We start from the raw sequence: 16,388 nt of genomic DNA on the forward strand, positions 1-16,388 counted from the left end.
AGAGCATTGCTCTTACATGCTCATCTGCGTGCTCAGGGCATGTTGTAATATTTGAAGTATCTGATTAAATAGTGTCCCTTTGAGGATCAAGTTGCATAATTTAGTTTTGAATAGAGAAGAGGTCAGTAGTTGGGGCAGAATTCTGTCCAGTCAGAAAGACATGCAATAAATTTGGACCTGCCTTAGTGATGTATCAGGATCACCTGAGCATCCATAACCAATGAAGGAATCAGAAGTAATATTGAGGCTACTGGAAACTTTGATTTTTGTGCTAGGAGAGGATTTAGGGTTTTACTGGCATCTGTTAATTCTTTCCTTTCTCGTTAATGTTTTTGTTATGGGGAAATATAAAAAGACATGTAATATCTTTCAAATCTTTGCCTTCTGTAAAGTAAGGAAGTTGAGATGTAGGCTTTGTATAGCAATCCTTGGGATTATTCCTTTGATGGAAGACCAGGCCTGTGAAAAGTTATTTTATGTTTAATCTCTGTGCATTTTCCAGAATTGGGCATGTGGTATATTAAGTCATCTAGCCCTTTAGCATGAAAGTACTTTACCTATACTCACTGTTAAAGGAAAAGCTTGTCTTTCAGGTTGTTTCTGAAATAAGTATTTATCAGATTGTCAAAGATGACACTTTGGAGTTGGAAGGTGGATGTTAGTTTTTTTCAAACTTGTTTTTCAGAAAGTTAAAAGTAACAAAGAATGAAAATAGTGGGAGAGTGGAAAGCGAGGAGTGGAGAAGAGTAGAGGATGTTATTTTTTTCAGCATTTCAGTGCTGAGGTTTGGTATTGTGACTGTCCAGAACTGCTCTTTTTGTAGTTTTTCAGAAATAGTGAGACTTGCTATTCTGGAGTTCAGAGGATCTCAAAGATGTGTAACATTCTGTAGCTCACTGCATCTCTGAAAACTTGCTTAGGCATTTCTCTAGGCCTCCTTTTGACCTGTGTTTTTGTAGGTTTTATAGTTACTGGCTTTCAGGTGTCTGAAAACATTTTCCAGATCAGTGGATGATGCAATCCATAAAATGTATAATTCTTCTTACTTGAGTTTTTTCTATTTTCTAAATTTGTTCTAGCTGTGAGTTTGTTTCCAAGTTCTTTTTCATAGCTTTTTCTAAATAAACTATATTGTTAAGTGTTCATCTGAACCAGTTCTGTTGACTTTTTAAATTTTTTTGGCAACTTAAGATGCTTATTAGAGTTTTTCATCTTAAAAAAAAGAGAAGACTTTACGAACCGAGAACTATCCCACACAGGAACAAGAGCACAGCAATAGATCTACATTTGGCAATAGAGATGCAGATCACTGTCATAAGTATTCATAGCTGACAACTGAAAATGTAGTACAGTTGTAAAATATAACGAATCAACAATGCTGGTTAATTGTTGATTCATTTCACCTGGGTTGGATCTGTGGGAAGTCAAAATCTCAAAGCAGATCATGGTCACAACAGGTAAACATAATAGGAATACCGAGCTTTTAATTTAATAAACAAAAAACAACACAAAACACCAAAAAAGCTTTACCAAAAACAAACCCCACAATAATTAATTCATATATATATTTGAAAATATAAGAATATATTTTGATAAATATGGTTTTAAATCTTGATTATTTTGACTTCTACCCTTTTCAGTCTTAACTGTGGTATGGAGTCTGGTGTGAATACAAACATTTTGCATAGCTCTAATAAACTTTACCTCATGAGATTCTTTGTATGTATCTCTTTTCCGATTTCATCTGCTTTTTTAAATTTCTCACTTGTTACTGCTTAAGAATACCACTCGTTATTAGTGAGATTTACTGTCTGTTTATTCTGCTTTTTATTGATGAGAACTGTTTTGTCAGGAACAAACTGATCAACCAAAAACTCTCCAGGTTTGTCAAGAATGGCAATATGTGATGAGAACCATTTTATAGCCTTTTGTTTTTTGGTAAAATTTGACTTTTTGATGCCATTTTCCCAGTGTGTTACAAAATTACTAACAAGTTTCCTATTTCCATTTAAAGAAGGAATGGCATTTTCCTGTATAGGGCTGTGTAAAACAAGTTGACTTTTACTTATGCAATCATTTAATTTGGTTTAATTTTCATTCAGGTATATAAGATATTTTCACAAAAGAATGCAGCAATGGATTAAGCTAAAGACATCCTTCTGTTGCTAAATAAGTGGCATTGTTCTCTGGTGGAATTGCATGGGTAAATAATAATGCCTGCCAGACTGGGGTTTGCTGTTAGAAGTTATGGAAGTTAAGTGATAGGTGTAGACTTTCTTGTTCTGTTTTCATTTGTTGAGTCAGGTCACTGACACCACAGAATTAAACAATTCAGCATAAATTCACCAACAGTAAGGAATTTATTTGAATTCATTGTAAGGATAGTGTAAAAACATTAATGTACAAATTGATACTGAGAGGCTTTTAAACATTGGTTCAGAATCTCATACATGAAAAGCAAATGCAGTCCAAATGCTTTTCCCTCTAGTTGTACCAGTTTTCATAGAAATTACACAGCCAAATGAGAGTATAATTCATTCTGTTTAGAAGATTTTTCTGAAGTAATGTGCACATTGCCTTGATGGGAAATGTCTTTAGGAAACAGTATCTGGATGTATTGCATAATTATCATTAGTATGAAGTGAATGGTTGAGATAAATACAATCTCTGGGGAGATCTACATTTTCAAACAAAAAGTTAAACGAGACATCATTTGAGTTTCTTGGTACCAAGGAGAACATTGGTTAATATTGATAAAGCTCATTGACGTTTAGAGAAAAAACATGCAATTTAAAAAGTCAAGAACCCTGTTTTTATTCCCTTTCAAGGTTCAGCTTTTATTAGAGAAAGTGAAAACTGCACTGTGGAAAAAAACCTATCAATTTTTCTTTATTAACCAGCAGGAAAAAAGGCAGTAGTTTACATTGCAATCACAAGAATGCTTCCTCATTAGTCTAACTGAAAAAAACAGCAGTTTTTTAGCTAGTAAAGTATACATTCCAGTCAAGTCATTGCTGTTCTTATGAATAGTGTAAAAATCCTATTGTGCAATCAGTTGATAATGGAGGTTGCTGGTATCACTGATATTATAAGAGTTTAAAAAAATTATCCAGAATTATATTTTATTATAAAAAGCAGAAAATAGGAGTAACCTCAGTCTTATGGACTAGAGAAGAAAGAAGAGTGAAATTTATAATACAAGTGAAAGGAACCTTGGTAATATGTACTTAAACATTCTTCACACACCTTGTGCTTTTTTGCAAACTGTTCATTAATTTCAGCCAAATTCCATAGCATTTGGTTCTAAATTTTGCATATAATCCTACCTTGTGAAAACAATTGTAATTTTCCCATTAATGCCTACAGATAAAACTGAGACAGCCTCATAAGCAAGAAATCCATTATACAAATTTTCTAAAAAGGCAACCTACTGAAAATTAAAGTTCACTGTAAAATGCAGTAAAATCTCAGGAAGAGTGACAATTGAAGTATTATTCAGGATTAGTTGTTCAAATATATTTAAGTTAATTTCATTCTAAATATGAGTATTCTCTTTAGACGAAGGCATGTGGATAGAAGAACATTAATTGCGTGTGTAAAACAGTTATTTCATGTAATTTACTTAAATTGAATAATTCTAGTCTACTTTTTTTATAAAACAAGAATGATTATAGAGGAGCTGAGTGAATCTGATCTCAGAACAAATGCTCTGAGTGGTAACTTCAGAAGGACAAATGTGTATATGTTTTTATATAAACATGTTTATATATAAGTGTGTATATATAAAATTTATACTTATCAATGTTTAGTCTAATGCACTTTTAAAGACCATCACTATAATAAACTCTGATTGCTCCTTGCAGAGTCTTAGTAGCCCTCTCCTTTTCACTTGCAAAGTGGGGGCAAACATGGGAGAGAATGGGCCCTGAGCCCAACGGGGTCTGGGAGGCCTCTGCCTCATCTGGATGGACACCTCCCAGTTTCTCCAGGCAGTCTGTTCTTCTACTTCGGTGTCTTTAAATCTCTTTCTGTGACTTATGTGCATTAATCCCTATCTATGGATAGAGAATGTGGAGAGTGTATTCATTCCTATTTGTGACAATCTTTTCCATATTTTGATTACTGTATCTGTGAGAGAATTCTTCAATGACTTAAGTGGTTGTGATCCTTTCAGTCTTTTCTCAGAAGTTGTTTTGTAGGCTCTCCATTTTTTTGTTCCTCTTCCTTTTGTGCAGTATGCAAAACGTAGGCTCAGTTCTTCAGCTGAGACCATTGCTGAGTAGAGGGGAAGGCTACTTCATTTTACTTCCAGATAGTGCTCCTGTTTGCATATTTCCAGTAAAATACTTGATTTTCTATAGTGGTCTGACATGTTGATTTGCTTTATTGTATAATTAATTCACTGTGTGCCCCAGGTCCCATCCTGAGGCTCTCCTGCTAGCCAGTCACTTCTAGCCTGTTTGTATAGTTGATAATTTCTGTGGTGTGTTCAGAATTCCATATTTGTCTTTATTGAATTGCACCCTATTTTTTCCAAACACTACTTCATTTTGTCAAGGTTGCTTTAAATTGTAATGCCATCTCCAGTGACCCTTACACCTTCTCTTAGTTTGTCATTTGTAAATAATATTTGGAATAGACTCCTGCAAAAATTCACTTGATTCATATCCCAAGTTTGATAATGAATCACTGATAAGTATTAAGTCAGGTTTACCAGCCATTTGAGGATCTGCATAGTGTAGTTTTGGAGTTTAAGGTTTTTAAGCCTTCTTTATGACAAATGCTGTGAGATAGTGCTTTCAGCATGTGACATGTGCTAATCCTCCTTTTCCATGAGGCTTGTTGGCCTATCAGAGAAGGAATTTTGGTTGATTTGACATGATTTGTCAAATCTGTTTTCTGCTTCTGGTGTTCTCACCTTGCTTGTATCCACAAATTATGTGTCCTAGTAATTGTTGAACAAATAGTTTTATCTGAGAACAGAAGATACTGATTAGTCTGTAGTTCTCTGACTAATGTCCTCCTTTTCTATCCCCCCCCCCCCCCCCCCCCCCCCCTTTTCCCTGTATAAGAATGGGTATAGAAATTGCCTTAGAGTCTTCTGGAACCTTACCCATCCTCAAAACAGCTGGGAAGAGACTTAAGTTAACTACTTCAGAATTTTGCTGCATAGTTATATTGTTTTCATTTGCTTTGACAGTGTTAAAAGTTTTTAATAAAACTGCTGGTTTGTGGGGGGTTTTTTCTTGGTAAAGTTACATTTTATCTGTATATTTTTGTTGCATTTGGAAAATCTCAGATGTTTTCCATACTATAAATGATGCCAAGCATTAGCAAAAAAAAAAGTATTAAGTTATTATTTGAGTAAATTAACAATACAGCATGTTCTAAAATGAAGTGGTATTTGCTTAACTTGGCTGTAACATTAAGCATTTCATTAATATAAGGGAAGCTGTCTTTTTATACTCTCTAGAATTGCTTTTCCGTAGTAATTACAAGTAGCAAGGTGCTACTGTTGATCACACTCAATTTTATGATAGCATATGGTGAAAATTTGATGTGATTCATCAAATGTACTAATTTTCTGCATGTCAGTGATAGTATATATGTGTGCCAGTGTATCTGTTATTGGTCTCATTTAGAAAACCCCATTTAAATGTTTTCATTCTAAATTTCTACTCCTTTAATATAATTCATAATTAAACAGTCAATAGTGTGTAGGCATCTAGCATGTTAACCTATTCGATAGACATGAAGTGGAAATTATCCCTCTAAAGACTTTAAGTTGAAGGGTTTTGATTATTCATACTGTATAAATATACAGCTTCACTGTATTTCAAGCAAAAACCTTCATTTTTTGGTTTTGTGGAACAGTGCTCAGATAAATCAAAATGAGCATAAAATTTGTTTAAAACACTGCCAGGAATATAGGTGAATCAATCTTATGTTGGTGATTTCTAGAGTAAGGCATCTTGAAGTAGTTTGTTTTCTGTGTACAGACATTTTCCAAGTCAGTCATGTTTTTTTCACAAATTTGGAAAATCTGTTCCAGAAAAATCTGTTTGGAAAATTAGTTTCTTGTAGATACTTTATTTTGGTAACTACCTCTTACCTATACATTTTCACATCAGCATTTATGTGTTACTCTTAAGAAAATTGTTGGTTACTTATGGAGAGAACTGCAGCTCTACATAGCAGAATATGAGTTTGTGGTTGGTTACTTATGGAGAGAACTGCAGCTCTACATAGCAGAATATGAGTTTGTGGTTAAGTGGTGTCAAAAGAGTGAATTTAGATTTGATCTTTATCTCCCTCTAGTGACACATGCATTTTCTTACATATTTTTACCACTGATGCCTGGAAGTTGTATTGTCATGAGTGCATATGCTATCATATGTGTAACTCTTTCAGATTTCTGACTGGAATGTAAAAAGCTTAATGTTTAAATCTCTTTTTATGTTGAACAGAGGTTTCATTTCTGCTTTATGAATGCAGAAAAGCTCATATTACTTGAATCGTTGGACAACCAGTGTAAATACAGTGAACTGAGTTATTTGTAATTACATACAGTAGGAAATCTTAATGTTTAATGTATCAGCTTTTCTAACTTCATAACAGAGATGAAAAATTTACAAATAGTGTTTAAACAGGATTAATCAGAAGATTTTACTCTTAATTGGTGTTTAAACCTGATTGAACCCAAAAGAGCTAACTTTTAATTTGAATGCTGAAAATTGGTTTATGAATTTATAGAATACCCCATAGGCATGGCAATACTTGGAGCCAATCTCCTTATTTACTTATGCTTCCATGTTGGTTTCTCAGAAGACTCTAGAGCCTTTTCGGTCTATATGTGAGTGGGCAATGATCTTTTTTAAAAGAAATTGTTATACATATAGAAAATAATTTGGATCTCAGAATTTCACCTGTTCTTTTAATTTTAAGGCACTGTGTTACAAAGATTGCAAGGGATCTGTGTTCATGTTTGTCTTGGATACAATCCTACTAATAGTGTAGCAGGAAGTATTGTATTTATGCTTTCACTTGAAACTGTAAATGGTTTTGGTAGATCCTACCTAGACATTTCAGCATAATTCTGTGGATTTACTTTTTTGTAGACTAAAACTAGTTTCCTACCGCAGTATTTAAATGCTTCTAGGGAAACAGTATTCTGTCCTTTCAACAAGCAATTAAAATGATCTCTCCAATTAGTTTCCAGCTTCTTCAGGATATTTTTTAGGCACTTATCTGTAACTGTATATACCTACCCATTTTAAGGTAGTTATGAAGAAAGAAAACTTGGTAGTATGTCCTTGCAGGCAAGTCACTTCTCTATGCATGATCTCACTCGGGGACTTTCTCAGTTTCAACAAATTGTGCACTCCCCCTTCTGGATCCCTCCAAAAAACGTCTGTCTTTCCATCACTCACAAGATTTTCCTTTTTTGTAGGACTTCTTTTGCTGGACATCTGGCAGGGATTCTTGTTGGATTGATGTACACTATGGGACCCCTGAAGAAGATCATGAAAGCCTGTATAGGTATATAATTTTGTTCAATTTATAAAGCCTGCTTCAGAGAAACTTTTATTTTGGAAATTCAGTAAGTCTTGCATATAGAAATCCAGGCCATTCCAGCAAGTTTTTAGGCAATTAAATATATGCTAATTATTAAAGTGAATGCAGAAGGAAAAAAATCTTTTTTTCTTAAATATGGATGTTTTACCTAGGGAAATACCTTTTACCCTTCTTTTCAAATATTTATTTGGAGTAAAGTGCTTCACATAAGATGTCAGTGAAAGTGTCACTTTAAATGAAGTGTGGTGAAGCCATAAAAACATGCCAGAACACAGTGTGTTTCCATGTTGATTTCTACTACTTGAGTCCATACTAGTGGAAGTCCCTACAGTTTGAAAAAGGCTGTGGGACACTTGAGAAATTATTACTGGAATTCTCAAGCTTTCCAACAATGTGTTACTACAGCTTTTCATATTCTAGTAATACTTAATTTTTAAAAAGATTGTATCTGTAGACATCTTTAGTCTAACAATTGTTTTAAATAGAGCCCTGCAAACTTAGCTATGAACACTCCTATGATTTTCAGTGTCTTAATTTTAAGTCTAAGCCCTTCACAACAGCTGTGCTGGTGTTGATTGTCAGAGTATTTGGGGTTAATGTCTGATTACTTATTAGGTTGAGTACTTTATTCATGACTGTGCCATCAACTTGGATATGGTGTTTATATAGTGGGAAATTAGTTGTTCAAAGGGTATGTTTTTCACAGGAGGTTTCATCACAATTTGGTGATACAGCCTGTAAGTCGTGCAAGTTTAGCAGTTCAAAGTGGAAAATTAGAGACCGAAGCATCAGATTTCCTACCCCACTTGAGTGAACAGACAGAAAGCGTGACATGAGTTCACTATTAATGCTGCATGTTTCTGTGGCCTGGGGGTGTTACCTGATAGTTAAGCATTGGATGATGCTGCCTAGGGAGGGTAAGCAGTCTCCATCCTTGGATGTTTTCAAGGCTTGACAAGATACAGTCCTGGCTGAGTAATTTGGTCTGATGTTATATGTAACCCAACTCTAAGGGACCTTCTGAGGTCTCTTCCAGACTGAATTGTTGTAGGGTTCTGCAATAAACCCCATGGTACTGTTAGCAAAATACTCTATGGCCATTCTGCTGATGTGAAGGTTGCTGTGTGACTAAGACCTGGAGGAAGAAGTGTTCTAGTATGTCATCTACACTTCATCTTTTTCTCCTGTGTAGAAGAGCAGAAACAGTGCAGTGTTATTCCAGTCCTCAGTTTTCTCTGCATTAACCCATTTTTATAGTCTCAGCACAGAAATAATTAATTATATGTTCTGGAGAACATTTGTTAGGTTGGTTTGCGTTTTTCTAGTCTACATGGATATGTTGCTTAAACGTGGCATATTACTATAAAATCTGGAACAACATACAAGCTTACCAATACTACATTCTCTCCTGATGCTAGAAAAATTTGTAGATACCTATGGTTTCACATTTGTATCTCATGATACAGACTCTGAAAGAGAGTACTTTAAATTTTATTTTTGTATTTTTTAAAGACAATGTCATTATTTTATTCTAATAGCACATGTGCTGTTCTTGCATTTAGGTGGCCTTTCTTCATTCACAAACCCTGCCAGGCCACAGGACTACTATTCAGGTAACTGCTCTTGTCCACTTCTGTAAAAATTTATTCCAGTTTTACAAATAATTTTTGCTAATGCTAGGAAAACTATAGAGGAGCTAGTTAAATGGAAACATATACAAAATATTCTGCACATATGTGTACTTGCTAAACTTACATTACTTCTCTGGCCACATCTCACCTTTCATTTTTAGGGAACTGTGTGGATGTATTTTGTACAAGAGGCTCTAAACGTCAGATTAAGGTCATGACTTCATAAAATGCTACCTTGGAGAAATATCCATTTTGCAGAAGGGATGCAGGGGGGAAGTTGTGTGTACTGAAAGCAGCCCTTTGAACCTAGGTAAATCTGCCCTGATCTGGTAAATTTATGTGTTCCACTCTAGGCTGGTATTTTCCCCCTCTGACAAGGAACTTCTTCCTTTGAACACTTTTTGTAAATCAAGTACTCTATATGCAAAAAACCCACTCCTCACCAGAAGAAATTTAGGCTATCTTCACAGTATATAGATGGATAGTTGGAATGCTGGCACACTTTGTATGTAGCACGTTTGATTCACTTCTTGTGCAGAACATTGAGTCATTATATGTGGAGTGTATAGAAATAATAGATGGAGGCCTTGTCTGGGAGGGACAGAAGAGGAGCCAGCTGTGAGAAAGGCTGTGTGTTGGATCAGCTAAGTGATGTATAGCCTAGTGTATCTTATCTCCTGCAAGGATTTATAGTCCTTCCCAGGCATCTGCTGTAAGAACAGGTTGAATATGTAGTGATAACTCCCTGAAGTATCTGCCAGTGTGCAGTGGCTTGTGACTTAAAGATATTGTCAACAGAAAGTTTTATGGGGGAATTTTTTCTTTAATAGCCTGTGCTAGATTCTTCTTCCATGAATTTGTCAAAAGCTCTTTGAATCGGCATGAACACTTTTAACACCTACAACATCACAGAAGAAGAATTTCACAGTTTACTTCCTGGTATAGAATCTGTCATTTTTGTTTGTTTTGCACCTCCTAGCTGCTAATTTCATTTGATGCACATTAATTCTTCTCTGGGAAGCGAAACTAAACCTTTATATATTTTCCTCATATTCCTTATGGTTTTATAAACTTCAATCCTATACTCACCATAGTCATCTTTTCTCTCTGGTTGAAAAATTGTAGTCTGTATGGTTGCCTGTATGAAAACAGTTTCATATGTTTGATCATTTTAACTGTTGTCTGATGTTTAGTCATGCAGGGATTTTTATTTTTTATAGTCTTTTATAAGGAGATGTGCTTACTCTGAGCCACAGAGAGCCAAGGTCAGTGCTGCTTGTATTCTCCATGATGGATTTTGTCCTCCCTGATCTACCTCAAATTTTATTATTACATAATTCCCCTAAGCGAGATTATGGGCCGTTGAATATTTTTGTAGCATTTGTTTTGTAATTCCTAACCAAAAGATCTTAACCTATCATACTTTCCTTACCAACAGTAACTTAATTATTCCAGTTCTCAAGTCAAGAAACGCTTGATTTAAAGGCCAGTAAAGAAATAAAACAAAATTAATATTGTGAAATGAAATAAGACGTGAACATAGGCTGTGTAGTGAGCATGAGCTACCTGTTTCCATGACTGGCAGTCTCAGCCCAGGTGAAGATGCTCCCCTAGCTACAGCTGGGGTTCAGCCCATCAGGGCTCTGTGTGCTGCTTGCCTTGCTGTCTTCCACATTCATAGACACTAAATATTCCTTCAGTATTCCAGTATAGCAGGGTGGATGGAAATGCTAAACATTTATATTGAAAAAGGTACTTTAATGACTAATGACGATAAGAATTTGTATTTGACATTTAAGCTCAGTCATCTAATGCTGCCACTGTACAAACACCAGCTGCTTGTAGCTTGGGTGGGTGTAAAAGACCGCTCTTGTGGAACAGGAGCAGATTGTGAACAGCCCTTTATATTTTTCTTTTCCAGCTTCTCCTAAGCAGGAAAAAGGGAAGAGTTTTCATGAAATATATCTAGCATGATGGGGGTCTACATAGCACCTGAGGAAAAAAAAAGTTTAGTATGCTGACAGCAAGGAAGTCAGGGGTTTTTTTTGATGTCTTGGGTGGTCCCTGAAGTAGTCAAGCTGTTGCTTTGAGTTGTGGACAAAAGGGAGTTAAAGGAGAGGGTTAACCTGAATTATCCCGTCTTCCAGACTTGGCTTTCGGTGTAACTAATTATTTTTTACTAAATACATTTCTCTAAAATGACTTACATTTTTTTAAACTGCAGTTGTGTATTTGTTCTATTCATTCCCTGTGTATGTACTTTGTAATTGTCTTTTATCCTATTTGCAGAACTCTTTATGAAAGATATAACCTTTTGTTTGGTGTATGTTATATGTAATAAATTTGGCCATCTTTGAATTAAGAAAACTCTAGTGTCACAGGCTAGTGATGCATGATTAATTTTTCATTTTCTGGTATTGCTGATTTATTACTATTTGCCTTTAAATATCAATTTAAATAGAAAAATAGATGAAGTTATAATCAGAACAGATTCTGTGAAACAGTACAAGGACACAGCTTTAGAGGAAAATTATTTTAAATGTAATTTTAACACATTTTGTATTTAGTAACTGAATTAGGTTTTCTCTAAATGCAGTTCATGAATAAAGTATTAGGACGTTTATTTTGATTAATAGGAACACCTTGAACATGTCAATGTTACCAAACTGTTTCTTATTGTAAAAAAAGGGATTAAGGCTTTCTGAGCACTTACAACTTGATGACAGCGTAAATCATGAAACATTTAAAAATTTACGGTAGTAGAACAAACTTAAAATACAACATCCTTTTTCCTTCATCAGATCATTTCATGCTTTTAATACAGTATTTTTATAGTCTTCATGCATGCAGTTTTGAAGCCTCCAGAAAATAAATTTATATCTGAGATGTTTATTAAGATTAACATAATGCAGAGGGGAATGAGGGGAATACATGAAGATTATATCCAAAGTGTATATATGTAACAGCTAAATGGTATCCTGCAGTCAGTTATATTCTTCTGCAGAATTATGTATATTAAATGTAGCCACTGTGACTTAAAAGCTTTTAAAGTTTGTTAAAAATGTGACTATGGTTCATGAAGATTAAAAACCAAAACTAATCTTTTCTAACTAGAGAAGCTGCCGATCATTTGAGAAATGGCAGAATTTCAGGTTACTGGAAGATAATACAAAGTGTTCACTGCAGATGTATGAAGATTCTCCTGATGTCAGTTTTATGTTCCAAAAAGAAAAAAAATTGCAAATGGACAGAAATACATTTTTTCCCCTATGTGTGTATGATGTATATATGTATACATACACCTGTGTGCACATACATGTGTATATAAGATATATGTAGGTGTATTTTCATAATGCACACAGAGGAATATACTCCTGTATAGAATAGTGTGCCGTCACTCTGTTCAGTTTGTCATGCTTTTCCTGCATAACTTTAAGATAGGGTATTGCTATTTTTATTTGTCTTAAGGATTTTTTTAACACAATCATTTTTTAAAAGAAATCATTTATATGTCATCATTTCATAGTCCATGCTTGTTACTAATCACAAAACCTCCACTGCACATTTCATCTATATAACTAATGAGATAACACAAGACTATAATTGATACTAATAATCTGAAGATAAAAGGAAATGGTATGCTGTATTTGTTTAATGCAAAAGTATTTCCAATTATTTAGTTTTGAAAAATGTGTACATTTTCTGCCAGTTGGAAGAAACTGTCAATATTTCAGTACTTTGGTTCTTCAAAATCCCCTGTCCAGCTGTCTGGAAGAGAAATTAAAATATCACCTAAAGTTTTGTATTTTGAAGATGCAAAAATTGGGTAGAAAAATGGGACTTTTCTCCTTAGTTTTTCTCAATTTAGATTTTCTGTGCTCAGGCAAAATAAGATTGTGTTAAAAGGAAGAGAGTCTTGCTCAATTCTCACCAAGTAATTTTTTTCTTTTAAATCCCATGTGTTTGGGTGGATGATGGTTTATACTTGGTTTTGACAAACTTTGCAAATGGTCTGAAATTCTTGGTTGTCAGTAATGCAGGCAACATACAGTGACTGTGACATTCAATGAGATCTATGGTGTGGTGGTTTTTTTCCAGGGCAGGTGTAGCTGTGCAATAGCACAATATTAGCTGTATATATTACTGCAAAAATTTGCAGGAATCTTTTCCCCTCTGTTTTCTAGGTCCAAACATTACTTGAATTTATGATGACACTGGCATGTAGTTTATGGACACTGGGGGAAAGGGAGAGACAGGTGGGAAAAAGCCTGAAACCTGCCTGTTGTTGCTCTTCTAATGACATTAATAAGGTGTCCAAGCACTGACAATTAAATGTTAAAAGGACCTAATGAAAAATGTCTTTCAGTTTCTATGTGAAATTTCTTAATAATGCAATTCTATGACGCTTACTTATAACTATTCTAAAGAATTGAGATATTTGAGCCATCTTTTTTCTCTTGTGTTTCTCTCTCCTGTTACCAAGGTCTGGCTTTGTAAATCAGAAGTTGATTCATGGCATATATTGTATAAGTAATTGAATCCTAATAATTTTTTTCTTTCCCAAATTAAAATAATTTGAGGAGAAAAGATAACATAAAGATAATTATCTGATTTCACTCTCCTACTGAGTAGCAGCAGTTTATTTTCTTTATTTTGTATTCATTTTAGAGTATTATGGCTATCCAGGTTATCAATACAGGACACCAAGGAGCTATTACGATTATACTGGTGGGCTTACTGAAGAGGAACAGCTTGAAAGAGCAGTGCTAAACAGTCTTAATGAAAGAGGTAGGAATTTTTTGCATTTTATATTTTAAGTTATGATTCAGACTGAGAAGTGAGTAGCAGGGGAAGGATGTATTGCTCATTATTTGTTTTCAGTATTTTGGACGTATCTTCAAAAACAGATAAATGTTTTCTGGTACATTTTGCAGAGAATGAAGTGTGATGATGCAGTATCATTCTCTTAATGCAATTGCATTTATTCGTAATTGCTTACTGTTTGATTACCTTGCTACTACTATAGTAAAAGAAATGCTTTTATAACAAAAAACCCTTAAGTAGACTAAGTTGCTGTGCCAAAAAAATCTTAGAATACTCTACATAGTATGAAATGTTATAATAGAAGTGATGTTGCCAATATTTAAACTTTCTTTGTGTGTATATTTTTGCTTTTTATACAAATATAATTGACAAGCAATGTACTGATTTCTTACTCTCTACGCTATCCTTTTCTACCTTAAAGGAAGCTGATATTCTATCTAGCTGAAAGACCTAAAAAAAAAAAAGGTATGTTTAGAAATAAAAATGGTGTTTGTTTTTAACTAAAATGCGTTAGTTAAATTTGGTATCAAATACATTTATTAGGACATATTTGCTCATTTTAGAATGCAAGTCAAATTAAGAGGGAAAGAATACTTTGCAGAATCTATTTCTCAGTTTCTGAAAACTTCCAAGACTCGAGGGAAAAATCTGTTTAATAGGACTGATGGCATATTACTAGAGCATCATGTGTAAAATCTACATCACACAGTTATGCACAATTTTTATACTGAAGTGATAAAATAAAAAATAGAAATTAACTTAGTATATGTTTTCTGGCACTGAGATATGTTTGGTATGAAAAACTTGCATGTCAGTATGGATTCTTCTGGGAATTCAGCCGGAGCCTTCAGGTGCTTCTTAAGAAATCTGAAAGATTTCTTTTAAATTTGGTGAAGCTGTAACGTTTAATCCTAACAAAAATAATAACCTGACTGAATATCTCATCAATGTCATTTTCCTTTCATAATCTTGGTATTTGGTCTTCCTGGGTGCAGAGAAGCACTCATTAGGAAAAAGATATAGAAACCTCTACTTGTAACTGCAACCCGTAAAATGTGGAGCACCATTCATAAATCTCCACTCAGAAAATTAATTTACACCACTGTGTGTTATGACTGTCAGAGAAATACCAGGCAAACATGAAAATGAGTACCTTGTCAAATCATCATCATTTTTACTTTCACACATTCTGTGATCCTATTTTTTGTTACGAAGAACATGTCGTGTTATCTGGAAGGTGATTTTAAAAACACAGCAGATGAGGCAAGTTTGTGATAGGCAAAGGCTTTTCCAGTTTGAGAAATTCATTAACATATATTTTTGATGTAAATACAGCTTTTTGCTTTATTAAGTTTGCATCTGTTGTGAGTGTCACCTGGGAGGCAGAATTGCAGACTTTTAGGGAAATTAGGGGGGTTTAAGTGAAATTTATTTTTCTAGTTATCTTTGTTTTTGTGTTCACCTTTATTCTTTAAGCGTAGTTCTATCTAACTGTCCCTTAACATTGTGAAGCTAGAAAGTTCAAAAAACCCTCACACTTTCTGCCACAAGATTATTACTGTAATGTGTGTGTTCTAGAAATTATTGCAGTCTGAGCAGTTCCGTTTCAATCAAACTGTACTGAAAACCTCAGACCATAGTGAGAATCTTAGTTTTCAAATAAATCCATAAAATAGCATTTAGTCCTTCTGGTTTTTCAGCAGAAGATAGTAAATTAGTTACTGTTCATGCTGTCTTAGGAATTTTTAAAAAATAACAGTGTCATATCAATATGTTGTCCTATGTAATTTTGGGAAGGAATGGGTCTAAAATGAGCTGTATTGTAAGGGATACTTTTTACTTTACTGTCATTTTTACAGGACATTTTTACAGTGGGTCTGAGGAAAAAAATTCTTCAAAGCTTTTAATATTAAGCATTTTGAAATATCTGCAAGAATGAGCCATTCTTTTTTTGTATTGTTGTATCATTTGTATTTTTAAACTCAAGAAAACAGAATACAAATAACAATGACAAAATTATGATAATACAAATAGATAGTACACACTTTAAAGGCTTTCATGTATCAGTGTGGAACACCTACAACTTTCATTTGTAGCCTTAAATGATCTGTGTTACTATAGGTAAGTATTTTTTTTCTGCTTGTTGGTTTTGGACAAAGATCAGTTTTCAGCTCAAAGAGGCAATATATTCTTATTTGAAGAATGCTCTTTGACACATGAGATCGAATTTAAATAACATCTCTAAGTACGTACATCTCTCTGATAAGTAACTGGCATACCAAGTCACATTTTTAACTGAGTCAGCAGCATTTCTTAACACTATGGTAGTGCTTGGTTTTAGTGCTAGTTATAGTTTTT

The 16,388-nt window shown here is 34.2% G+C and overlaps 1 protein-coding gene across 1 annotated transcript in view; it reads left to right on the forward strand.

The window, feature by feature from the left end:
* The window catches only part of RHBDD1 (rhomboid domain containing 1), a 51,925-nt gene that overhangs the window by 12,641 nt on the left and 22,896 nt on the right, over nucleotides 1-16,388 (forward strand). The window contains exons 4-6 of the mRNA XM_074911953.1: nucleotides 7,451-7,539; nucleotides 9,138-9,188; nucleotides 13,875-13,994. Coding sequence (XP_074768054.1) covers nucleotides 7,451-7,539; nucleotides 9,138-9,188; nucleotides 13,875-13,994 — 260 coding nt within the window. The remainder of the gene's footprint in view (nucleotides 1-7,450; nucleotides 7,540-9,137; nucleotides 9,189-13,874; nucleotides 13,995-16,388) is intronic.

Source organism: Athene noctua, chromosome 8 (genome assembly GCF_965140245.1).
Source record: "Athene noctua chromosome 8, bAthNoc1.hap1.1, whole genome shotgun sequence".
Taxonomy (NCBI): domain Eukaryota; kingdom Metazoa; phylum Chordata; class Aves; order Strigiformes; family Strigidae; genus Athene; species Athene noctua.